The 27,689-nt window shown below is 40.0% G+C and overlaps 1 protein-coding gene across 1 annotated transcript in view; it reads left to right on the forward strand.

Moving 5' to 3' along the window:
• The window catches only part of tnpo1 (transportin 1), a 120,872-nt gene that overhangs the window by 47,985 nt on the left and 45,198 nt on the right, over positions 1 to 27,689 (forward strand). The window contains exons 6-13 of the mRNA XM_078214894.1: positions 1,825 to 1,958; positions 4,313 to 4,394; positions 15,636 to 15,758; positions 16,329 to 16,447; positions 21,999 to 22,059; positions 22,207 to 22,375; positions 24,209 to 24,361; positions 25,786 to 26,011. Coding sequence (XP_078071020.1) covers positions 1,825 to 1,958; positions 4,313 to 4,394; positions 15,636 to 15,758; positions 16,329 to 16,447; positions 21,999 to 22,059; positions 22,207 to 22,375; positions 24,209 to 24,361; positions 25,786 to 26,011 — 1,067 coding nt within the window. The remainder of the gene's footprint in view (positions 1 to 1,824; positions 1,959 to 4,312; positions 4,395 to 15,635; positions 15,759 to 16,328; positions 16,448 to 21,998; positions 22,060 to 22,206; positions 22,376 to 24,208; positions 24,362 to 25,785; positions 26,012 to 27,689) is intronic.

The raw sequence follows: 27,689 nt of genomic DNA on the forward strand, positions 1-27,689 counted from the left end.
ATTCTCAAGTTGTTAATAGTTTCTTGTTGATCATAATGAAGGTTGGTGTGTTGTACTGAAAATAATACCAGCCAGAGATATAGGGCCCTATTTTACCATTTTGATTCTAAGTGCTGGGCAGACTTGAAACTGGGAGTCTTTCAGATCCGACTTTTAGACCTGTTCTCAGGCGCCTCCATACCCACTCTACCTGAAAAAAATATCAGCAATTCCAAATCGTGCTGCAGAAGCATGTGGGTGGAGCTTAACGCGCCCAAAACCCTACAGCTCCGATCGGCGCCTCCAACTGCGCATGTGCAGAAAAAAAGATAGAATGCGGCTCCCCTGCCACATCGCTCCCGGGCCGGATAATACCAACCCCTTGCCCCCACAGACATTGCCCCACCCCCTTATCCCTCCACCACCCAGACCGATCATGGGCCCCTCCCCCTTTTCCCCTCTCTGATCTCAAGCAGAGTGGTAGCGGATCTCTTCCCCCCCCCCCCCCCCCCCCCCCCCTGATCTCGGGGAGAGTGGCAGCGGTCCCCTCCTCCTCCTCCTCCTCCCCCCCCCCTCTGAGTAGCAGCAAATGCGCTTAAATGGCCGTCACACCTGTTTCAGGCACGGACCGATTGCGGCCATTTTCGGGCCTTGGTAAAGGGGGAACTGGCACGGAGGTGGGCATGGATTGCGCTAGGCCCGACTTTACCAAGTTTTCACACCCGAAAATGGGCAAAACATGATAATAAATTCGGGCCCATAGTGTCAAATGCCATATAGTATGTGGAATGTTTTGTAAAACAAATCTGTGTTTGGTGACTTTTATCTTTAAATATTGTGTTTTTTGACTTCCTTGGTGCCAGTTTTTTTAAAGCAGTAAAATGATTGAAAACAGGAAGTTTACATTGGCATTGTTGCTGAAGAACTGCTTCCTCACCATATATGGACATCATTACATGTTTTTTTCAGACTCCCTACATGTTTGTTCAGGCTCTCTCTCCTTTAACCATATGCTATGAGTGTCCCCTTAGCAACCACAATTCCACAAGTGAACATAAATCTAAACAATTAGAATGATCCCTTGGTGCACAGCTTTTATAAATAACATAACAAGTGATTTTCTTTCCACCTTTAAAAGGATGTTGTATTTTCTTGCTAATATGTTAGGAGAGTATTTCTTTAGGTCTGCTGTCTTGGATTTCTAAATGTGCTAATATTTCTGTAAAGTTTAAGGTGAGGGTGGGTGAAGGTAGGGGATATGGTTTTTAATTGTTAAACATTACAGTGCAGGTGTGCCCTTACCATTGTGTTCAGCTGTCTTTTAAACCCTTGTTGGCATACTGGTTAGCATTGCTGCCTCAACGCCAGGGACCCAGGTTTAATTCTGGCCTCGGATGACTGTGGAGTTTGCACATTCTCCCCATGTCTGCGTGAGTTTCCTCCATGTGCTCCGGTTTCCTTCCCCAGTCCAAAGATATGTAGGCTAGGTTGATTGGCCATGCTAAATTTCCCCTTGGTGTCAGGGGGATGAGCAGGGTAAGTAAGTGGTGTTATGGAGATGGGGCCTGGGTGGGATTGTTGTTGGTGCAAGTTTGATGGGCCAAATGACCTCCTTCTGCACTGTAGGGATTCTATGATAACCCATTAGATCCTTCATTGTATTTATCAGTTTGTACTGCTTTGTATCCTTCCACGTCAGGTTGAGCTGCTTCCATGCTGCATTTTTAAAAAAAGACTAGTTCTCATTGAAATGATAAGTTGCAGTGTTAAAAGTGCTATAAAAAGGTGACTTCTTAATCATAGAACATTTGCTTGAAATTTATTTTTTGTATTTTCTCTTTTTAGGGAGCCTTTGGTGCGCTTCAGAAGATTTGTGAAGACTCTGCTGAGATTTTAGACAGTGAAATTCTGAATAGGCCTCTTAATGTCATGATTCCTAAATTTCTGCAATTTTTTAAACACAGCAGCTCCAAGATTAGGTAAGTTTAATACATATTTGTATTTTGTTGTTAGTCTCAAGATGGTAAGAAGTTTAACAACACCAGGTTAAAGTCCAACAGGTTTATTTGGCAGCAAAAGCCACACAAGCTTTCGGAGCCCCAAGCCCCTTCTTCAGGTGAGTGGGAATTCTGTTCACAAACAGGGCATATAAAGACACAAACTCAATTTACATGAATAATGGTTGGAATGCGAATACTTACAGCTAATCAAGTCTTTAAGATACAAACAATGTGAGTGGAGAGAGCATCAAGACAGGCTAAAGAGATGTGTATTGTCTCCAGACAGGACAGCCAGTGAAACTCTGCAGGTCCAGGCAGGCTGTGGGAGTTACAAATAGTGTGACATGAACCCAATATCCCGGTTGAGGCCGTCCTCGTGTGCGGAACTTGGCTATCAGTTTCTGCTCAGCGACTCTGCGCCGTCGTGTGTCGTGAAGGCCGCCTTGGAGAACGCTTACCCAAATATCGGGCTCCGAAAGCTTGTGTGGCTTTTGCTACCAAATAAACCTGTTGGACTTTAACCTGGTGTTGTTAAACTTCTTACTGTGTTTACCCCAGTCCAACGCCGGCATCTCCACATCAGTCTCAAGATGGCCATGATTCTTTTCAAATAATCTGACTTTTGTGTTTATAAATTTAAAAATATTCTGTCCCCAATTAACATTGCTGCTACTCATGGTTTTATTACAGCTTTACACCACTTGTTAATTTTCTCCTAAACTTCTGGAAAGATTTTTTGGTTAGATTGCTCTGCTAATCTTGAAAAATTAATCTAGTTTAGTTCATTTTAGAACATGTAGGGATGCACCAGACAAAGAACAAAAACATGTGAAGAAGTAATAATGGGATAGTTGACCAGGAAACTCCAACTGAGGTATTTTAAGAAGAACATGTTCCAAGTTGGTCAAGTTTTCTCGCATCTTCTCCCAACGGCTATGAGGATCTTAGAAGATCCTGTTACTTCGATATGCAACATGTTTAAGTTTCAGGCACTTTTATTTGAAGAAAAATATGTATGCTTACAATTAAAGGACAAAATATTTACTTTAACTAGTCAAGCCTTGGGAGTATGTACAACAGTGTACCTTCAGCTGTCCCTTGTGACTGAAACTGAATTTGTCGTTTGGACTATTTATAGTATTTTTCAATGAACTACCCATTTGTCGATGAGTTTTGAACCTTTGGACTTTTAAAATGCATTATGGGCTAATGTACTAACGATACAGTTTTACATGTATGCAAGGATAGAATACTGAAAGTGGGTAGATTGGGGAGTGGGAGAGGGGAAATCCATATTCAAAATCGCCACCTTGATGGGTTTCTTTCTTCCAAAATGGGACAAGTGGAATGAAACCTTATGATTCTTCCCCCAACTATGCAGACTAAACTTCTTGTTCAACTGCCCTTTGTGTCACCCACTTGGTCTGTAGTTTACAAATCAGTTTTGTTTCATCTTCCATTCTGGAGCGAGCAGAATCTTTTGAGATTGAAATTATGAATCTCTTTTTCGCTATGTCCACCTCTGACATTCAGTGACTTGAATGTGAAGTTGTATAATATATTAATCTATTAATTATGAAGCTCAGTTACAAAAGTTGGTTTATTTATCAATTCCATAAATTCTCATTGTGCAAGTTCAGTTCTATAAGAAGTTTAATGTATTTGTATTTTAATTCACAATGACAGCTTATTTACCTGTATTTCTTCACATCTCCTCTACTTAAAACAAAAGTGAACATAAAGGGATATCCAAAATTTTTTTTCTTGCAGTCTTGAAGATTGCATTGATTTCTTGCCCATTCTAATCTGAGGATCTGACCTGAAGTGATTAATGCCTTTGAACAGACAGTTTTAAAAACATTTGTGAACATAATTGAAAAAAATTAACCTGAAATTTCTTTAGTGGGGTGACTAATTTGCATGCAGAGTTTGAGTTCAGCATGATATAACAATAGGTGGCTTGGTATAGCAGTAATGCTGTTCCGGGAAAGAGTAAGGGAAAAAACGCTAACTAGGCCAATTAACCTGATGCATAATACATTTGGTAACTTGAAGCATCGTGTTTTCTATTCTTGCTTAGTTGGACTTTTGGTTCGTAATTCTGTTGATCTTTAGAGGTGGAGCTACAGTTGAAGTTGGCTGAATTTTTAAGTATTCCCAATCGAAAAATAATCTACAGTTCAATTTGGAAACAAAAAGGCTTCGTTTAAAAACAGATAATTGATTACAAAATGCTTTTAGAAATCATTAACATTAGGTTACAATCGGAAATTTGACATATGACTAAATTTGATGTAATTTTTGTTGATACAAAAATGCTATAATGCTTTTAGGTCTCATGCTGTTGCTTGTGTGAACCAGTTCATCATCAGTAGAACTCAAGCTTTGATGTTGCATATCGACTCTTTCATCGAGGTATGTTTACTTTTACATTTAGACATTTAAATGAATACTTTTAAATCATTCTAATTGTTAAACTCTCAGTACATTTATTGTGAACTGTAGTGATACCATCTGGATTACTGACATGGAAGCTTTTCTGATTAACAGTACAAGGTGCTGACCAAACAAGAGTTGGTTCAGTCAATCCATTTTTTTTTGGTATTTGGAGTTGAATGTGACCTTTGCTCCAAAAACGATTTATAACGTTCTTAAATATTTACTGTTAATACTTTTTATTTGAATAGTGTATTTATAATCCAGGACATGGATTGCTTTTAATGGAGATCCTGTATTTCCCTTTTCTATAAATAAAGTAAAAACCTATTGAGTTACCGTAAACTAAGACAAAACTAAATTGCATAATTTAGTCCCATAATCTCGTTAAAAAAAAGATTGAATTTATTCAGCCACTATAATGTTAAGCCGTATCTATTGTATATACCATGAATCTCAGCATACATTGACCCAGAACACACACAACCCATTTTTACAGCTCCAGAAATCATGTTCTTGCATATACTTGGTATATAAGTTGACCCTCTTCTTTCAGCCATGAGATTCTACACTCTCGTTTGTAGTCAGCCTCAAATTTTCATGCCACACATGCATGTTTTACTTACCAGTACCATATAACTGGGTGCAAGGGACCACACAGACAATGCAGGCTGTGTTGCAAAGATGCGTAGGAGTTAAAGACATGCCCACTTAGATGCCGATGGCATTTCAAAATGGTAGCCACCCACACAAGGAGTTTACTTTTGGACTCGGCAATTAAGTTGACCCCTATTTTTGGAGGAATTTTTTGAAGCTTCAGAGGTCGATTTGTAGGCCATGTCAATGGTAGGTGTGCTTTTGAGAAATTTCATTGGCTGTCGGTAAACCATTTATTTCTGTTTCATATTATGCTCCTACCACCTCGTTCTATTAGCATGCAATTGGTCAGCTTGATTGGTTTCATTTTTGATTCTCTCTCTCATATGGCTGATACAGGTATAGAGCACCAATATACCTTTACATCCAGATCATTAAGCCAGACTCAGGAGTAGCAGAGTATATCATTGGGGTGCCTCCTTTATGTTTGTGAATTGGGCATTGCGCTGCTATATGTTCCATGGTTTCTTCTGCATGACCATTGCACACTTGAAAGTTTTCAATTTTCTGTGTGTCCATCAAGTTTATGTACCTGCTGTTGTCTGTGTCTGTGTGGATGTGGTTTTGGATTGCTTGTGAGCTTCACGGAACATCAAAGCCAGGGATCTTCTGCATTGACTCATTTCTGAGGTGTTTGTGAGTTCTTGTGAATTCCATTTAGTTTTGAAGTCGCAACAAGTGTTGAGGGACGTATTGAAACCTGAGAGATGCGTATCTTTAGCTTCCTCCATTCATTGGACGTCCTGGAGGGTTGTGGCATCGTGGCGAAGAATGCAAAACGAAGCATGGGATGGCAGGGTGTTGAGGTTGACTTAAGAGTTCAAGTGATACAAGCATTACAGTTTTCAGTTGGACGTCAGCAATTTGAGAGTGGCTACTTCAGTTCCAAGGTTAAGCTCAAAAGTAATCAATCTGCCACCCTCATCAGTGCTTATGTACCTACCTTGGACTCAGTATTCCAACCTAGATACAACGTGAGCACAACTTTTCCATCACACTCAAAGATCTTGCTTCTGATTATTTCAGTGCCAGGTTGGGAGTAATCCACACCCTTTGGCTGAACACTGGGAAGTAGACGAGAAAAGTCCAATTCCAACAGTGTACACCTCCTTATCCTGTGTATTGAACATGATCTTGTGGCCATTAGCACCCTTTTCTGCCAAATGAAAAGTTTCAGGACATTCTAGCAACATCCAACATAAAACCTTCCTTCATCGAGTACGTGATGGTCAGGACCAGGGATTTTTTTTAAAAGGTGCTCATTACACATGCTGTCGTTATGGTGCGACGGATCATTTATTTGTTTGGTATTAGTACTTGAGGCAGTCGTCCGTCCGTTCCCCCCCCCCCCCCCCCCATCATAGAGTAACATCCAAGGGAACTGGTGAAAATTTGAATCCACCATAACTCGTACATGTCAAGAAATCCTCAGATGCACCACTAAAGACACCAAGATTGAATTGATGAAATTGATATAGAAATATACAAACTCATTTATTGTAAATGGATTCCAAACCTGGCAACAGGATCCAAGCACCACAGAAAAGAAGCTCGGCTGTCAGATGACCGAAGCTCTAGTTCAAAGAAGAACCTGCGATATGAAACATACAATTGAACACACAAACTAGGAGCAGGAGTAGGTCATCTGGTCCCTCAAGCCTGCTCCACCATTCAGTAAGATCTTGGCTGATCTTTTTGTGGACTCAGCTCCACTTGCCTGCTCACCATAACCCTTAATTCCTTTACTGTTCAAAAATTTATCTATCCTTGCCTTAAAAACATTCAACAAGGTAGCCTCAACTGCTTCATTGGGCAGGGAATTCCACAGATTCACAACCTTTTGGGTGAAGTTCTTCCTCAACTCAGTCCTAAACCTGCTCTCCCTTATTTTGAGGCCATGCCCCCTAGTTCTAGTTTCACTTGCCAGTGGAAACAACCTCCTTGCTTCTAACTTATCTATTTTCTCCTTAATCTTATGTTTCTATAAGATCTCCCCTCATTCTTCTGAATTCCAATGAGTATAATCCCAGTCTACTCGGTCTCTCCTCGTAAGCCAACCCTCTCAACTCCAGAATCAACCTAGTGAATCTCCTCTGCACCCCCTCCAGTGCCAGTATATCCTTTCTCAAGTAAGCAGACCAAAACTGTACACAGTACTTCAGGTGTGGCCTCACTAGCACCTTATAGAGCTGCAACATAACCTCCCTGTTTTAAACTCCATCCTTCTAGCAATGAAGGACAAAATTCTATTTGCCTTCTTAATTACCTGCTGCACCTGCAAACCAGCTTTTTGCAATTCATGCACAAGAACACCCAGGTCCCTCTGCACAGCAGCATGCTGCAATTTTTTGCCATTTAAATAATAGTCCATTTTGCTGTTGTTCCTACCAAAATGGATGACCTCACATTTACCAACATCGTACTCCATCTGCCAGACCCTCGCCCACTCACTTAGACGATCTATATCCCTTTGCAGACTTTCAGCGTCCTCTGCACACTTTTCTCATGCCACTCATCTTAGTGTCATCTGCGAATTTTGACACACTACACTTGGTCCCCAACTCCAAATCATCTATGTAAATTGTAAATTGCAGTCCCAACACTGATCCCTGAGGCACACCACTGGTCACTGATTGTCAACCAGAAAAACACCCATTTACCCCAACTCTTTGCTTCCTATTAGTTAACCAATCTTCTATCCATGCTAATACATTAACCGTAACACCGTGCACCTTTATCTTATACAGCAGCCTTTGGTGTGGCACCTTGTCAAATGTCTTCTGAAAATCCAGATGCACCACATCCATAGATTTCCATTGTCCACCATGCATGTAATGTTCTCAAAGAATTACACCAAATTAGTCAAACATGACCTGCCCTTCATGAACCCATGCTGCGTCTTCCCAGTGGGATAATTTATATCCAGATGTCTCGCTATTTTGTCCTTGATGGTAGATTCGAGCATTTTCCCTACTACAGAAGTTAAGCTAACTGGCCTATAGTTACCCGTCTTTTGTCTACCTCCTTTTTTTTAAACAGTGGCGTCACATTTGCTGTTTTCCAATCTGCAGGAACCACCCTAGAGTGCAGCAAATTTTGGTAAATTACCACTAGTGCATTAGCTATTTCCCCGCCATCTCTTTTAGTACCCTGGGATGCATTCCATCAGGGCCAGGAGACTTGTCTACCTTTAGCCCCATTTGCTTGTCCAGTATTACCTTTTAGTGATAGTTTCTAGGTCCTCACCTGCCATAGCTGCCTTGCCATTAATTTTTGGCATGTTATTTGTGTCTTCCACTGTGAAGACTGACACAAAATACCTTTTCAATGTCTCGGCCATTTCCAGTTATTACATCCCCCTTCTCATCCTCTAAAGGACCAATGTTTATGTTAGCCACTCTTTTTTTTTGTTTTATATATTTGTAGAAACTTTGCTATCTTTATATATATTCTAAGCTACTTTACTCATCCATCTTACATTTCTTTATCGCTTTTTTCATGGCTTTCTGTTGACCCTTAAAGATTTCCCAATCCTCCAGTTTCCCAATAATCTTTGCCACTTTGTATGCTTTTTTTTCAGTTTGATACCCTCCTTTATTTCCTTAGATGTCCATGGCTGATTATCTCTTTTTCTACAGTCCTTCCTTATCACTGGTATATACTTTTGCTGAGCACTGTGAAAGATCGCTTTGAAAGTCCTCCACTATTCCTCAATTGTCCCACCATAAAATTTTTGCTCCCAGTCTACCTTAGCCAACTCCTCCCTCATCCCATTGTAGTCTCCTTTGTTTAAACACAAGACACTGGTATTGGATTTTACCTTCTCACGCTCCATCTGTATTTTAAATTCAACCATACTGTGATTGCTTCTTCCGGGAGGATCCCTAACTGTAAGATCATTAATTATTCCTGTCTCATTATACAGGACCAGATCTAGGGTAGCTTACTCCCTCGTAGGTTCCACTACATACTGTTCAAGGAAACTATCGCAGATATATTCTATGAATTCCTGCTCCAAGGCTGCCTTGACCGACCTGGTTTGACCAATCGACATGTAGATTAAAATCCCCCATGATAATTGTTGTACCATTTTTACATGCATCAGTTATTTCTTTGTTTATTTCTCGCCCCACCGTGATATTATTTTGTGGCCTATAGACTACGCCTATCAGTGACTTTTTCTCATTATTTCTAATTTCCATCCAAATGGATTCAACCATTTTTTCCATAGAACCTGTATCATCTCTCACTACCGCCCTGATGTCATCCTTAAATATCAGAGCTACACCTCCTCCCTTGCCTCCTTTACCCCTGGATATTTAACTCCCAGTCGTGACCATCCTGCAAACATGTCTCTAATAGCCACCAAATCATACTCTTTCGCGATGATTTGTGCCGTCAGCTCATTTACCTGGTTTCGAATGCTATGAGCATTCAGATAAAGTGCCCTTATGCTAGTTTTTGTACCTTCATTTTGAATCCTAACACTTCCATTAATAACATCTCCTGAGTTCTCCTTCCTTTTAACTTTTTTCCTGATTTTTAGATGTAGTTGAAACCTTCTCCCCATATGCTAACCTGCCATGTTGCTTTCCATTAACCATTATACTTCCTGTAGTTTTATTCTTCCCTTGACAAGGAGGTTTGAGGAAATTCAATTCCTTGATCTGAATGATCCACGTCTTTTTAAAGCCAACCAAAGAGATCTATAAACCTCCCAGACCAACCAATGTGTTCCAAAGATAACATGACTCTCAAATTCATGGAAGTTGAAGGTATCAACACATCAACAGCGGTGAAGTGGAAATGGTCAAGAGCTTCAAGTTTCTAGGTGTCCAGATCACTAACAAACTATCCTGATCCCTCCACGCTGATGCTATAGTTAAGAAAGTGCACCAACGCCTCTATTTTCTGAGGAGGCTTAGGAAATCAGCATGTCCAATTTTTACAGATGCACTAAAGGAAGCATTCTATCCAGATATATCACAGCTTGGTATGACTCCTGCTCTGGCCAAGATCGCTAGAAACTAAGGGTTGTGAATGTAGCCCAGTCCATCGCACCATCCAGCCTCCCATCCACTGACTCTTATCTGCACTTCGCACTGCCTCGGAAAAGCAGGCAGCATAATCAAGGACCCCATTGCATCCGGACATACTCTCTTCCACCTCCTTCCATTGGGGTAAAAAATACAGAAGTCTGAGATTATGTACCAACCGACTCCAGAACAGCTTCTTCCCTGCTGCCATCAGACTTTTGAATGGACCTGCCATATATTAAGCTAATCTTTTTCTACACCCTAGCTGTGACTATAACACCACATACTGCACCCTGTCCTTCTCCCCTATGTACTCTGTGGACAGTGTGTTTTGTCTGTATAGTGCAGAAGAAACAGTACTTTGTCACATGTATTGGAATACAGTGAAATAAATCAAGTCAAACACAGTAACATAAATAAGAAATGGGAGCAGGAGTAGACTAATTGGTCTCCTCCAATACTGCTCCACTGTTCAATGAAGTGATGCCTAATCTGATCACGACTTCAATTCCACTTTCCTGTCTGCCCCCGTAATCTGTGGTGCCATAGTAGATAAACATAGAACTTGGCCTTGAATATATTCAATGACCAAGCTTCCATTGCTCTCTGGGGTGGAGATTTTCAAAGATTAACGACTCAGAATAATTCCTCCACATCTCCCTCAAATCAAAGATTGCTTATTCTGAAACTCTGCTCCCTAGTTCTGGTTTCACCCACAAGGTGAAAGGTCATCTCGGCATTCACCTTGCCATGCTCCCAAAAATCTTTCATGTTTCTCATTCTTCTAAACTCCAACCAGTAAAGGCCCAGCCTGATCATTCTTTCTTCATATGACAACCCCTTCACCCAGCAGTGAATCAAATGAGCCTTCTCTGAACTATCTCCAATACAGGTTTTTTTTTCTAGATGTGGTCTCACCAATGCCCTGTACAGTTGTAGCAAGACCTTCCCACTTTTACATTCTATTCCCCCCGCCCCTTACAATAAAGGCTAGTTATCTATTTGCCTTCCTAATTATTTGCTCTGCATATAGTTAACATTTTTGTAGTTTCATGTGCTATGAAAGCAGGAAGTTAGCGTGCCAGTGCAACAAGCAATTAGGAAGGCAAATTGTATGTTGGCCTTTATAGCAAGGGAATTGGAGTACGAGAATAAAGAAGTCTTGCTACAGTTGTACAGGATTTTGGTGCGGCCACATCTGGGATACTGTGTGCAGTTTTGATCGCCACATGTAAGAAAGCCACGGCTTCTCCCCCAGCCCTATTCCTGCTCTGCTAACCACAGCCCTTTTCAGTAACACCAGGTTAAAGTCCAACAGGTTTTTTGGTATCACCAGCTTTCAGAGCGCTGCTCCTTCATCAGGTGAGCCACTCTCCCTCTAGGGAGCTTTTATCAAATAAAGTTTATTTAAGAATATAATTAACCTCTATAGTAAAAAAAATTAGCAATAACTTTTATCAAAAGACAAAAACAAAACAACCACGATAATGTATAACCCTTAACAAATGTATCTTAGATGTTCCAATCAAACAAAAACTTCCCGTGGACAAAAAACCCTTTCCACAGGTTTAAGACAGCAAAGACTAATGGACACATGATACTGGAACCGAGTCCTTTGGTTGGTGAATTGCAAATCCTGACTTATCAGCCTTGTAACTTCTAGCAGCCCTCTGGACACACTCAGAACAGCTTCCCGGAACACCAGGGAGAGACTGGTCAAGCCACCAACAGCAGGTGTTCTACTCCTAGAAGGCAAGGAACCTTGCGTTCAGCGAACCAGCAGAATTTCCAAAACCAGGGGGATTTTCAGCTTGATATCCCTTCTAAAGCTAAAAACTGCAGCCAGCCAAAACAGAAAATGAAACCTTAAATTCACTAGAAAGTAAAAAAGCTGTCCAAAACACATGACCTTTCTCCCAACAATGCAGGGTCATAAGAGATCCCAGAGTAAAAATGAACAACCCCATTTTAAACTACTGAAGGAGCAATAAAAAGACTTCTAGCAGACAACCTGGCAGTAATGAAACCAAAACAGCTTATAGCTACTTCCCTAAACTCTGAGGATACACCATTCCCAAAGAAACTTCCCATAGATTTTAACACTGAGCCAAATCCAGAAAATAATTACCATACAGGACCTATAGCTTTCCCTTGGGAACTCTAACTTACAGGGTCTCACACAGACAGACCTCTGCTGCGTTCTTTTCTGCACAGCATTTTGCTTCTGAGTGTGGGATTATCCTGCCTTTGCTGCCATTTGGGTCTTCTGGTCCTGATGATGACACCCTCCTGCCATGGATTTTCTGGCTATGGGATAATCTGCAACTGCGCTAGGCTAATCTGCATCTCACCAGTCCTCCGTTCAGCTAAATCCCTACTAATTTTTTAATCTAATTCTTTGCTTTTCATTTCATTCCAACATCCTAACACTTGACAAGGTAGACATAAGTTGTTTGTGCTGGCATAGGTAATTTGAAACGTGGGCACGGTTTCAGAAAGGGGATGACCATTTTGGATTGCAAGGAAGAGAAATGTCTTCGCTCAAAAGTTTTGAGAGAATTTTTGGAATTCTCTGCCTCAGAGGGTTGAGACTTCATTGTTCATTATATTTAAGACTGGGATGACAAATCTTTTTTGTCTCAGGGATTCAAGGGATATGGGAAGTGGGCAGGAAAGTGGAGTTGAAGTTCAAGATCAGCCATGGTATTGGATGATGGAGTAGTTATGATCTACTCTTGAATGTTCTGAAGCTGATTTTTTTTTTCAGTGTGGAAAGCCATCTTAAAATGGAAGCATTGCTCTTTTAAAGAATTGCTGTTTCCCTTTACTATATCCAACACTGATGTCCCTCGTTTTGCATTTTTTCATATGCTTGGTTTCATTTTAAAGGGCTAAAATGTTGAGCAGGAGGTTATAGAACTTGGAAAAGTCAGGCTGATACGACAACTTGAAATCATGGTATATTAAATTGATAATGTTTTTCAATTGTATATCGGGCTGGTAAAGATGCATGTATTGACTTTGAGGTATTTGTTACAGGGGGAAATTAAGCTGATTAACTTGCAAATCCTTGTCCTTTTATTGCCTCATTCATTATTAAATTCAGAATGCATAATGAGGTCTAAATTTTCAAAATGAATAATAAACTAATGAGGTGTTAAATGTTTACTGGCATAAGTCACATTTCCCAAGGTCAGTCATTCTATTTCATGTTTTAGATATTTTTGTGTTGTAACGCACTCAAAATAAAGATTTTGTTGTCTCAAGAGTGAGAATTTAGACTTCATGCTTAGTTAAGCATGCGGTGGTGCAGTCTTCCTCAAATTGATTTGATTTATTATTGTCACAGATATTAGTATACAATGAAAAGTATTGTTTCTTGCATGCTATATAGGCAAAGCATACCATTCATAGAGAAGGAAAGGAGAGAGTGCAGAATGTAGTGTTACAGTCATAGCTCGGGTGTAGAGAAAGATCAACTTAGTGCGACTAGGTCCATTCAAAAGTCTGATGGCAGCCGGGAAGAAGCTGTTCTTGAGTCATGACCTCAGACTTTTGTATCTTTTTCCCAATGGAAGAAGGTGGAAGAGAGTATGTCGGGTGTATGGGGTCCTTAATTATGTTGGCTGCTTTTCTGAGGCAGTGAGAAGTGTCAATGTTTGGAAGGCTGGTTTGCGTGATGGATTGGGCTACATTCACGACCTTTTGTAGTTTCTTGCAGTCTTGGGCAGAGCAGGAGCCAAAGCAAGCCGTGATACAACCAGAAAGAATGCTTTCTATGGTGCATCTGTAAAATTTGGTGAGCCGTCATAGCTGACATGCCAAATTTCCTTAGTCTTCTGAGAAAGTAGATGCGTTGGAGGGCTTTCTTAACTGTAGTGTCGCCTTGGGGGACCAGGACAGGTGATCTACACACCTAAAAACCTGAAGCTCTCAACCATTTCTACTTCGTCCCCGCTGATGTAGACAGGGGCATGTTTCTCCACTACACTTCCTGGAGTCGATGACAATCTCCTTCGTTTTGTTGACATTGAGGGAAAAATTATTGTCGTTGCACCAGTTCACCAGATTCTCTTTCTCTCTCTCTCCCTCTCTTATTCCTGTACTCTTTCTCGTCATTGTTTGAGATCTGACCCACTACGGTGGTGTCCGCAGCAAACTTGAAAATCGAGTTGATGGGGAATTTGGGCGCACAGTCATGGGTATATAAGGAGTATAGTAGGGGACTGAGGACACAGCCTTGTGGGGCACCGGTGGGGCATAGGATTTTGCAGTTAATTTTTGCAAATGCATGTAAAACATGATCAGTTTTAAAAATAAACTTCTGATTGACTCCATCATTTTTGTTAAAGCCTGGAACTGTTGGTTGACATGATAGATGACATTGTTAATGACTCTGTCGTATGTTAACAGTAGTACAGAGATTTGTACTGCTGTTTACTCTGAGATTCTGCTTTTGAAATTTGAAAGCTACGGAGTCTAACTTGCACCTGAAGCCTTTCACAGTGAACAAATCTTGAATTGGAGCATCAGTAGCTGGAAATATCCAGACGCGCATAATGGCGCCTTGGTGTTCTTTGATTTTTAAAAAATAGTGCATGCATCTTGCCTGGTGCAAATGATCAGGAAACAAGGTAGTGACTCATTGCAGAAGAGATTGGATGCAATTAATAGCTTTATTACAGTATGTGATGGACCAATTGATTGCTGCAAACACTAGTCTTTGCTGCAATATGTTAAATCTTGTCAAATAAAATATTTGTGAAGTCTGCAAAAATAAAAGGGTCACTTGGTTGGAGCAACATGCCAGCTGCTTTTGCAACTAATAGCAAATTGGCTCTGTACATTTTTCGGTCCCTTGGCCATTTACTGTCACTTTATTCAAATAAATATTTATTGTATTGCTTTGAAAACTGCTTAGCAGCTTAATACGGTTTCATATTTCTGGATCTTTCAACGTATCCCCTGCAGAATCCATTTTACTTCAGAGCAATGTATGGGCAATTGTATTAAATGCTGTGCAATGGCTAGTTGTGAAGTATTTTTAATGTTTCTTAAAATATTCTAGGTAAAGTTATCTAAAATTGACTTTCAGCTAGTTAGATGGGTTGTCTGAATCAAAGATTCAGTAAACTAAACCTGCTTGTTACAGCATGAAAGTTAATTTCATGACCTGCAGTTGGGAAGACAATTAGACTTTTCTCGTAACTTGGATTTGGCAACATTGAAAATTGTCCATGTCATCTATTGTGTGCACATTAAGGGTATTTAATTTATGTTGATCAGCCACCAAACATTTAACTTTAAAAGTGGGGTTCATACTGGTTACCAGTTCAATGTGTGCAAACTGCTGTCTGTGAGCTCCTCAGGAATGCTGAATTCTGAGCACTTCATGAAGTTTCGCTCCCCTTGTTGGTGCTGACTTTGGGGCACTGAATTTGTTGCATTTAAAGAAAGAGAAGTAATGTCTTGCTATTATGCATTATATAAAATTATATGTTGTAAATATTAAATGCTGTTCCCATAGAATTTGTTTGCATTGGCTGGAGATGAAGAATCTGAAGTACGGAAAAATGTATGCCGTGCCCTTGTTATGCTGCTTGAAGTTCGGATGGATCGCTTGCTCCCTCAGATGCACAACATTGTTGAGGTGAAAACTATATTAAAATGCTCTCAGCTTGTTTGATTTTGCCTTTTCAACAGCTATACCCAAAACTAATTAGCAGAGGAGCATTTTGGGATTTCCTGTGGTTGTGAAAGATGCTGTATAAATACACATTTTGTCTTGGTCTCTCTCAATAGTCTACTTGAACTTCTTTCACCAGTGGATTATGAGACTTATTTTTCTGCATTTCCTCTCCTGGTAGATTTTGAGAGGTTTTTTTATTTTAAAAAAAATAATCTCTTCTCGAGTCATGGCACCAACTGATCTTTTCATTACTTTAGAAATATCCTCAACTATTTTATAATATAAGCCTACTTGTGTGGTATATTGCAGTAATTCTTGACACCAGTTATACAATTGTCATGTAAGTCAGTATTTTGATAGTTCTATTTATCTTGCTTGGTGCTGGATGGAACTGTTGCTTTCAAAGCCATATGCTGCGATGAATATTTGCATATTTAAATAATTAAACATTGGAAGTACTTTCCTGAAGCTTGATTTCTAGCTGCCAAGATATTGTGCTTTACTGATACTGAAGGCATTATTTTGCTACAGTACATGCTGCAGAGGACACAGGATCAAGATGAAAATGTAGCATTGGAAGCTTGCGAGTTCTGGCTAACGTTGGCTGAACAGCCCATTTGCAAAGATGTACTTTCCGGACATATGTCTCTGTGAGTAACTGTCTGTAAATGCAAGAACATTAATATTTAATGTGCTAATTCTTACAGAATACTTTTATATTGCAATGCAAACCTATACAAGCTCTTTTATTGACCTAGCAACTGGTAGCTGAAAGTGCTAATCCCTTGGGTTGTCAATCATGTCTTCTAACAAATAATTTGGAAATGTAAACCTGCCATTGAAATTGGAGCCTTATCGTAGTATTTTAGGATTTTTTTGGGTAGTTGAACATGAGAAAGAAATGAAACCTATATATTGTAAAATTTCCAACAGCAATAAATTATTTTTAAATCTGACCAAATGTCCTGGCCAGATATTTTTTCAGTAAAATACTACAAATGTAGACATTAATTCACGTTTGAAAAGTGGTACTTTATCCCCCTCATGTACATATTTGCTCAGAATTAATGTCAGAAAGAGCTTGGAAAAGATAATTTGGTATTGAATCCTATCCCTTTGTTTAGTTGAGCATGCAGCAGGCTTCAGAAAACTGTTTTTTGGCTGCATGATCTAACTGCAAAGTGATTAATGAGCTACAAGCTAATAGGCATTAGAAATTAAGGTTAGCTGACACAGTGTAGTTCTGACTGCTGCTGCACTGTCTTTCAGAAGACATGTTATACTGAGGATCTAGCTTACCTGTCAGCTGGACATAAAAATCCCATGGCACTACTTCAAAAAGGAGAGATTATTCCCAGTGGTCTGGAAAGTATTTATTCCTCAATCAGCATCACAAGTCAAAGCAAATGGACTAAGTTTTGATGCAGGTCCACAGAACATAACAAACTCCAGCACAATGATTTATTTTTGTGAGCGTTAAAATTGAAAAGTAAAGAAGTTATGCTGAACTCATAGCAGACTTCAGTAAAACCACACTTGGGTGTATTGTGTGCAGTTGCGATTGCCATATAGAGACTCCAGAGAGTGTTCAAAAATGACAAGGATGATAGCAGATTGTAGGAACAAGAGTTAGGCCACTTAGCCCCTAGAGCTATTTCTGAACTGAGTTTATACGTCAGCAGACAGGATAAACAGGACAGGCCACTTTTTCTCGAGAAAAAGGATAGCTGAGGGATTCCCTAACCAAAATCTTTAAAATTATAAAAGGTCTTGATAGGGTAGATAGAGTGTGTTTCCACTTGTAGTGAAGAACAAACCTACAGGCTATCAGTACAAATAAAATGTTCACCAAGAATTAAAAATAATTCAAAATAAACTTCATTTTGAGAATGTGGAACTTGCAACCACAAGATCTCATTGAGGAAAATAGGAGATGTGCGTTTAAGTGGAAGATAGATAAGCATATGTGGGAGAACAGAATGGAGCGTTATGCTGATTAAGGGAGGAAGCTCAAGTGGAGCATAAACGTCAGCATGGGCAGGTTCAGCCAAGTAACCCTTTTCTGTGCCGTATGTTCATTGTAATTTCTGTCCCTCCTTTTTTGATCTACTTGCTCTACTATGCTTTGACATTGCTCATGATTGTTGTCCAACATCGATCAAAATCAAATCAAACGTTGTTTACCAGTATTTGGTACTGTTTGATTTGATTTATTATTGTCACATGTATTAACGTAGTGAGAAGTATTGTTCCTTGGCGCGCTATACAGGCAAAACATACCGCTCATAGAGAAGGAAATGAGAGAGTGCAGAATGTAGTGTTACAGTCATAGCTAGGGTGTAGAGAAAGATCAACTTGGTGCGAGGTAGGTCCATTCGAAAGTCTGACAGCAGCTGGGAAGACGTTGTTCTTGAGTCGGTTGGTATGTGACCTTAGACTTTTGTACCTTTTTCCCGAAGGAAGAAGGTGGAAGAGAGAATGTCCGGAGTGCGTGGGGTCCTTAATTATGCTGGTTGCTTTGCTGAGGCAGCGGGAAGTGTAGGCAGAGTCAGTGGATGGGAGACTGGTTTGCGTGATGGATTGAGCTACATTCACGACCTTTTGTAGTTCCTTGTGGTCTTGGGCAGAGCAGGAGCCATACCAAGCTGTGATACAACCAGAAAGAATACTTTCTATGGTGCATCTGTAAAAGTTGGTGAGAGTCGTAGCTGACATGCCAAATTTCCATAGTCTTTTGAGAAAAAAGATGTTGGTGGGCTTTCTTAACTATAGTGTCGGCATGGGGGGACCAGGATAGGTTGTTGGTGATCTGGATACCTAAAAACCTGAAGCTCTTGACCCTTTCTACTTTGTTCCCATTGATGTAGACAGGGACATGTTCTCCTTTACGCTTCCTGAAGTCGATGACAATCTCCTTTGTTTTGTTGACATTGAGGGAGAGATTATTGTTGCTGCACCAGTTCACCCGATTCTCTCTCATTCCCGTACTCTGTCTCATAGTCTTGTGGAATTCCTGAAATGATTTTTGATTCCTCTTCCTACACTAATGTATAGTCACTTGCTTCCTCAACAACTTGCTTTGCCTAAGTGACCAGCACCTGTAATAAATGTTCCAAATATTCCGCTTGAACTCAATGACTTGAGTGCTCAGAATTGCTCCTCAAGCATAAGGTTCTGCCAGAATCACTAGGAAAATAATGGAAGGGGTCCTCAAAGGCACTATCAATCGGGGCTTGGCAATAACTGTTCACAGTTGCTCAATTTGGGTACAACCAGGACCACTTCACTCCTAACTTCATTACGGCCTTAGTCCAAACATTGACAGAAGAGCCAAACTCAAGGGGTGAGACTGATTGCCCTTGACATCAGCATTTAACTGGGTGTGGAATCACAAAGAGCCCAAACAAAACTGGAATCAATGGGAATTAAGGTAAACTTTTTATTGGAGTCATACTTAGTACAAAAGATGGTTGTAGTTGTTGGAAGTTAATCATCTCAGTCTCGGAACATCACAGCACGAGTTCCTCAAGGTAGTGCCCTTGACCCAACCTCTTTCAGCTATTTCATCAACAACCTACTCTCCAATGTAAGTTGGGGAGGCGATGGCCCAGTGATATTATCGCTAGCCTTTTCATCCAGATACTCAGCTAACGTTCTGGGGACCTGAATTTGAATCCTGCCACAGCAGATGGGTGGAATTTGAATTCAATAAAAATCTGGAATTAAGAATCTACTGATGACCGTGAAACCATTGTTGTTTGTCGGAAAAAACCATCTGGTTCACTAATGTCCTTTAGGGAAGAAAATCTGTTATCTTTACCCAGTCTGGCCTACATGTGACTCCAGGGCCACAGCAATGTGGTTGGCTGTCGACTGCCCTTGGGCAACTAGAGATGGGCAATAAATGCTGGCCTGCCAGCGACGCCCATGTCCCATGAATGAATTAAGAAAAAGTTCAGAAATGGGGATGTTCAGCACCATTTGTGACTCCTCAGATACTAAAGCAATTCATGCCCATTTGCAGCAAAACCTGGATAATACTCAGGCTGAGGGGAGTAGGCTCCTTTGACAGCATCTTTCAAACCCACAACATTCACCACCTAGAGTAGAAAAGGACATGGGCAGTAAATGTCTCAAACACCACCACCTGCAAATTCCCTCCAAGCAACACACACATGTTGACTGAGAGTGATCCAGTGCACTGACTGTGGAAAGAGCTTTAAACAGTTACACAGCCTGAAAATACTGACTGGGAAGTATATTGCCGTTCATTCACTTTTGGGTCAAAATTCCCCTCTAACAACATTGTGGCTGTGCCTACACCTGCAGCAGTTCATCACTACCTTCTCGAGGGCAGTTAGGGATGTGAAATATAAATGCTGGCCTATTCAAAAATGCCTACGTCCCATGAAATAATACACTTTCTAAAAATCGTGAAGCATTTGGAGTCTTGCGCACTGTGTGGTTGTTCCCTCCGATTAAGTCAAATTTTAAGTTTCTATTATGTTCAAACTCAACATGCTGATTTTTAAAATTGATTTAATTTTAAGGGCCACTGAACCTCAAAGCTACTTCTGCTGAGGCTAAACTCCAATCCTTTGTTTTTTGTGTACTTCATCCGTCTCTTGTGGCTCAAGATTTAATGTTTTAATATACTCTTCTGAACTGCTCCCTCAATATCCTTATATAAACTCCTGAGGACCTATTTTCTGTTCCTGGCACATTAGATTTAAACTTGGTTTGTTTTGATGCTTTTCTCTATCTTTTCCAATGTTGGTACGTATTTTTGAGTGTAGTTATAAGAACCGAACGCTGCTCCAAATCACACAATTATTAATTAAATTATACAGATTGAGGCACTTCTGTATCTACTTGATACAGATACAGCCCATGAAGAATTATACTGACCTGATGATAAATGCTCCCTCATCAATGTCATCTATGATAGGAAAGAGGTGCATTTTCTCAGTTTCAGCTAGTTTATAATCAGTAGCACTACCTGAGATAAATTAATTTTTGCTTTTCTGGCAGCTGTCCTGATACTCATTGTTCACAATCCCAATATTCTTTCACCCAGAAATAAAAGCAATTTAAGCTACACTGACAAGACCTGTGCACTTTTCTAGGACATTGCTCTAACACGCGTAGAACGCATGCAGTTGAAAGCATGTTTCAGCTGCTTGATCAATCCGATTGCTGTGTCATATAACTTGGTTTGGGTTAATGGTGTTTGAGATGCCATGCAACATTGAACATTTGGAGGACAAAGCACCCAAGGACAGTGTTGGGGCAGGGTAGCCAAAGGAGCAGTCAAAAGCCTTAAGAAAATGCATTGAATTACCTGCGCCAGCTGGAAGATATATTTAGATCACTCATCAACATATCAATTGTCTTGTGTTTCTAACTGCATGATTTTACTGTTTTCACGCCCATTTATGTGCATTTCACACACAACTACCTTGTACGTTGTCTCATCAAAGGTAAATTCCAAGCATGTCAGTATGTACTGTAATCTCAGTTCTGCTGTTATTGTCTTTATGTCTCTGTGTGCTTAGCGTTACTTGTCACAGTGTTTTCTATTCGTGCTAATTTGTGACGTGCTTGACTCGTGTACCTGCTAGGTGTGGTTAATGTGGCTGGCTACTGTGTATTTTGATGAGGCACTTGGATTGAGGTGGCTCCCATTTTGGACCCTAATCAAAGCTGGAATTACTGCTGTATGGGCAGAGGGCATGCATATCATTTTATCTCATGCCTACTCATTCTTAAAATAGAACTTATCAGCAAATCTAGTGAAATTGGAGTGGATTTCTTACATTTGTTCAATGTCATAATTTTGTAAAATTGCTCCTTGTCAGTAACAAAAAGTAATCTACAAAATATCTGAGACATTATTATTGTGCTTTGTAGTCTTTTTAAGCTTAGCTGTTATTTCATGTACCCAATTTAGATTAGAAAAAATTAGAAAAGTAGTATATTCATGTGAATAAGCTCCTGCAAAACCACGAGTATGGGAATAAAATCTTGTATACTCGCTTATCAGCATAAAGGCTTTGTTAGTTTTAAATAACTTATTCAGTACTTCTACACAAATTTCAAATTGTCTGTTATTGTGTGCGTGCTGCAAAATTCTTAGCAGCTTAATCATTGAATTGTCTATAGTCAACCAAGACTTAACATGAGAATACTTGCTAATTTCAGGTTAATACCTGTCCTTGTGAATGGGATGAAATATTCAGAAATTGATATTATTCTTCTAAAGGTGAGTTCTATTGTTTATGTCCAAAAACTGTAAATTTGAAATAAATCGTTGTTAATTTACTAGCAGTCCACATGCTTTATCACCTGAGAGTGGAGTGTTCTTTTTTTAGGAATGATTAATAATTAACTGCTTGGTTTTCTTTTTCAGGGTGATGTTGAGGAAGATGAAGCTGTTCCTGATAATGAGCAGGATATTAAACCTCGCTTTCATCGATCTCGAACTGTTGCTCAGCAGCATGAAGAGGATGGAATTGGTGAAGAGGAGGAGGAGGAGGATGATCTCGATGATGATGATACAATTTCTGATTGGAATTTAAGTATGTTTAAATGAAAATGCTGCTTAATATTTTCTAACCTAATCAACGTACCTTATCAACCAATGTTAAATTCTATTCTGGTTTGTATAAAATGCTTTTAGGATAATTAACAAGCAGAGAAGTAATGCAAGGAATTTGTTATGGTAGATGGTTAGCAAGGAGTGGTGGGGGTGGTACTATGTTCAATTTGTGAACTGATGGTTAACATTACAGGTAAACCGAACAGAAAGCTATGGAACACTACTCATCCTCCAAAATGCCTCTCTTTCGCCTTGTAGATGTAGTGTAGTTTTGTGACTGTCAAGGTTATTGCAATCGTACTATCTGAAACAAAATGGTAATGCAATTGAAAGTTCCAAAAGAGCATTGTCAAATGAAATAATAGTGTTTGTTTGGGGGGATGGCATCTGGATTAAGTAAGTGCTGAATTAAAATATGTTTGTGAGAATGGAGTTGCTGAACCAGATTGCAGTGTTAAAGCCATGCTTGAAAAATAACCTTGCAATAATGCATCGAGAATATTTCAAGATGTTGTAATATCAGTACTGGGTTGCATCATACTGCATTCCTAAGGCAAGGGACAAAAGAATGCAAGTTTAACTATTAGACCTGAAATTCCTGCAGAAATGTATTATATTAAACTTTAATCTGAATTAAATGTAGGCATAATTTTTCTTTGGGCCTTAAAAGGTGCTTGGGTGTCATGGTGGCATAATGATTAGCACTGCTGTCTCACAAAGCGAAGGATCCAGGTTCAATTCCGGTCTTGGTTCACTGTGTGGAGTTTGCATATTTTCCCCGTGTTTGCATAGGTTTCCTATGGGTGTTCCGGTTTCCTCCTACAGTCCAAAGATGGTTGGGTTAATTGGCCATGCTAAATTGCCCCTTAGTGTCGGGAGTACTAGCAGGGTAAATACAAGGGGTTACAGGGATAGGGCCTGGGTGGAGTTATTGGTGCCATCTCAGTGGGCCAAATGGCAGTCTCCTGCACGAGAGATTCTGTGATTCTTCTAAGTTTCTAGAAGTGAGTTTCACATCGCCATTGTGCAAGAGTAATTAGTTGCTGTCCACTATTACTTCCTTGGGTCAAAAAATAAGGAATTGATGTGTTCCATTTGAATATTAGTTTATGTTAAAGGATTTTTTTCTTTATGATCAGATATTCTATCTGTTCTTCAAAATCAGTAATGTTCTTGAAACATTGAACTTGAGCATACCTCAATTAAGTTTATGGTGCATATATTTAAACGATAGTGCTTATCATCAAGTCAAACCCTTATCTGGATTTTTCACTTTTTATATATTTCTATTGCTTCTATTTTGTTATCCCTGGCATGTCTCCACATCAGATACTTGCATCAAAAGGCATCAGTTCTCTCATGTCTTGCATAATGCTCCAAGCTTTTACTAATAAATGGCACTTCTCTTCCTCAATTTCTCCTCTTATCAGAGGCTACCTAACTTTTCAGTGTAGCAAAACAGGAACTGTAGCATCATGACAGCAATGCTCACATCTTAAGGTCAAATAAAATACAGACATTTTTGTTCTGGAAGAGCTTGATAACAGCAGGAATTATTTTCCCTGATGGTCCTTTAAATTGTTGCCTTTCCAACAGTGGGGGAAAATGAGAATTGCTCTGGTAGTCTTGTTTGAAGGTTATTAATTTTCTGCATATCATTTGTCTGATTTGAATAGCCAGCGAATTTTGACATTAACTGTGCTTTTAAAGACGTCGATGATGTTCCTACAGTTTTTTGTCGAGGAAGTTGTATCAGCTTTAAGGGTCTTAAACTTTTAAATACAGGAAATGTAACAATAAATTGTTCTTTTAGGAAAATGTTCCGCTGCTGCATTGGACGTACTGGCTAATGTTTTCCGGGATGAACTGTTGCCACACATTCTACCACTGCTGAAAGAGCTGCTATTTAACCCAGATTGGGTGGTGAAGGAGTCTGGAATTCTGGTGCTTGGAGCTATTGCCGAAGGTTGGTGGATGATTGAATGCTGGAAAAGTTAAATTGTAAATTTTTTAAGAAGTATTTGATTTGTAGAAAAGTGCATAAACTTGTATTCTGTGAAAACTACTTATACTCAAAGTTGTGACACGGGTGATGTACATTCCCAACTCATTCTTGCGAGTGTGAGACTTTCATTTTAAGTTGAATTGTGGTGCCTTTCCACGAATGAGGAAGTTGGGTATCAGTAATCTTTAACCTCCAGGTAGTGTTCCCGGGTTTCTGCTGCTTTTGACCACCTAGGTGATAGCGGTCATGGATTTGGAAGGTGTTACCTAAGGAACCTGTTGAGTTCCTGTAGTGCGTCTTGTGGATAATACACATGGCTGCCACAGTTTGTTGGTGTTGGAGGGATTGAATGTTTGTGAAAGGGGTAGCAATCAAGCCGGCTGGTTTGTCCTGGATGGTGTCAAGTTTTAGGAGAGTTGTTGAAGCTGCACTCATCCAGGCAGAGTATTTCATTACGCTCCTGACTTGTGCCTTGTAGATGGTGGACAGGCTCTGGGCAGTTAGGGGTTGTTACTCACTGCAGGATTCCTAGCCTTTGTATGTGTGGTAGCCACAGTATTTATATGGCTAGTCCAGTGCTGTTTCTGGTCAATGGTAACTCCAAGGATGTTCTTGGTGGGGATTCAGCAAAGCTAATGCCATTGAATGTCATAGGGTGATGGTCAGATTCTGTCTTGTTGGAGATGGTCATTGCCTGGCATTTGTGTAGTACGAATGTTACTACATGTCAGCTCAAGCCTGGATATTGTCCAGGTCTTGCTGCATTTGGTCTTGGACTGCTTCAGTATCTGAGGAGTCGCAAATGGCACTAAACATTATACAGTCATCAGCAAACATCCCCATGTGTAGCATAAAGAATCATGATGGAGGCAATGAAATGTTAAATCATGTTTACTTGTTAGTTGTAATTTAGCTAACAAGCACAAAATTGGTAAATGCATCACTTTCAGTAACTCCTTTGCAATTAACTTTGGATAGGCCCTTTCTCTTGAAATAATGTTTCAATTAAATTATAACTTGAACAACTTGCTAGAAGAATTTGTTGGATAGTTATAATTAGATTGTGCTGCATATCATTTTATTTAAAACTAGGAGTTGGTTATATGACTTCAGATTTTCAGCTGCAATTCTTTATCTCTGAGCTAAGTGGAGAATTCCTCCAGAGAGGAACAGCATCTTAGGAACAGTAACCTATGTGATACTGAATAATCAGTGGTCTGGAAGAGTCCAGCAGTGGGTATAGATTGCTGGAAAGAAAATATTAGAAATGTTAAATCTTTTGACTCTTGTGTACCATAAATTTTATTTGTAGAGCTCTGAGTTGATTTACTAAAAGGATGTGGAAATTTTCCCCAAAGTTTATATTTTTTAACTTTGTTCAACAGGCTGCATGCAGGGTATGATCCCTTACCTGCCAGAGCTTATCCCTCACCTTATTCAGTGCCTGTCTGATAAAAAAGCTCTTGTGCGTTCTATAACCTGTTGGACACTCAGCCGCTATGCACATTGGGTAGTAAGCCAGCCCCCAGATACCTATTTGAAGCCATTAATGACTGAACTGCTGAAGCGTATCTTGGACAGCAATAAACGAGTGCAAGAGGCTGCCTGCAGGTTTGTTACTGGACAATGTTTTGGGATGTCATTACAGATTTTATGTTATATTGTGCAAATAGTAAGTATTTGAATTTTAACATTGTGTTGAAATATCTTTGACTGTAGTTACCAACTTCTTCTCCCTTTCCCTGGCAACTGTTTGAGGCTGAATCAGACTGTTGGCAACCGGAGTGTCATACATGACCCCAAAATGAGCTTCCAACCACACATCTGGCTATCCCAAACATCCCTTATTTCTAACTTCAATCGTGTTGCCTGACCTCTATCCTCAGCACAATTGAGAAGTGCCTTTTGTTAGCTTTAAATTGGACTATTCCAATACACCCCTAGCCGGCCCCCCACATTCTTTCCTCTAAATTTGAGGTCATCCAAAACTCTGCCCATGTCCTTACTCGCGCCAAGTCTCCTTGCGTTTCATTCTTCTTCATTCTTCATCATTGTTGATCAGAGAGGTTATGTTGCAGCTGTATAAGGTGCTGGTCAGGCCACACCTGGAGTACTGTGTACAGTTTTGGTCTCCTTACTTGAGAAAGGATATACCGGCGCTGGGAGGGTTGCAGGGTAGATTCACTAGATTGATTCCAGAGTTGAGAAAGTTGGCTTATGAGTAGACTGGGACTATACTCATTGGAATTTAGAAGAATGATGGGGGATCTTATAGAAACATATAAAATTATGAAGGGAATAGATAAGATAGAAACAGGAGGTTGTTTCCACTGATAGATGAAACCAGAACTAGGGGGCTCAGCCTCAAAATAAGGGGGAGCAGATTTAGGACTGAGTTGAGGAGGAACTTCTTCACCCAAAGAGTTGTGAATATGTGGAATTCCCTGCCCAGTGAGGCAGTTGAGGCTACCTCGTTGAATGTTTTTAAGGCAAAGATGGATAGATTTTTGAACAGTAAAGGAATTAAGGATTATGGTGAGCGGGCAGGTAAGTGGAGCTGAGTCCATGAAGGGATCAGCCATGATCTTATTGAATGGCGGAGCAGGCTCAAGGGGCCAAATGGCCTACTCCTGCTCCTAATTCTTACGTTCTTATCTACATTAGTTTTCTGTTAAGCAATGCGTTGATTTTACAATCTCTTCCCTTATTTTCAGATCCCTCCCTATCTCTGTACTCTCCACCCAGTGCTACAACCCTTTGAGTTATCCATGCTCATCTAATTCTGGCCTCTTGAACATCCCTGATTTAATTGCTCTGCCACTGGTAGCTGTGGCTGCAACTGTCTAGCCTTGCACTCTGAAATTCCCCTTATAGACGCTCAGCCTTTTTCCTCTAAGGCACATCTTAAGACCTACCTTCTGACGTCTTGCCCTAATATCACCTTATGTAGCTTAGTCAAATTTTGCTTTAATAACCCTGTGCATGCCTTAGGACATTTTAGTACATTAATGGCATTGTATACGTACAAGTTGTTTTTCGCTAAATATCTATGGACTTAATGTGCTATCCCAATATTCTGTGAAATGATTGAATTTTGCCTTCTATAACACTTAAGAAAATTCCAGTAATTGCTCTGATGTTTTATGTTGTTGTGTTTCATTGAAATTGTTTAATTCAAAACATATAGCATCAGCACGGAAAGAGGCCACTCGGGCCGTCGTCTGTGCCAGCATTCGAAAGCTGTCTAATTCATCTGACAACCTTATTTTTCCCCATTAATTAATGCAAA

The sequence above is a fragment of the Mustelus asterias genome, chromosome 6 (genome assembly GCF_964213995.1).
Source record: "Mustelus asterias chromosome 6, sMusAst1.hap1.1, whole genome shotgun sequence".
NCBI lineage: Eukaryota > Metazoa > Chordata > Chondrichthyes > Carcharhiniformes > Triakidae > Mustelus > Mustelus asterias.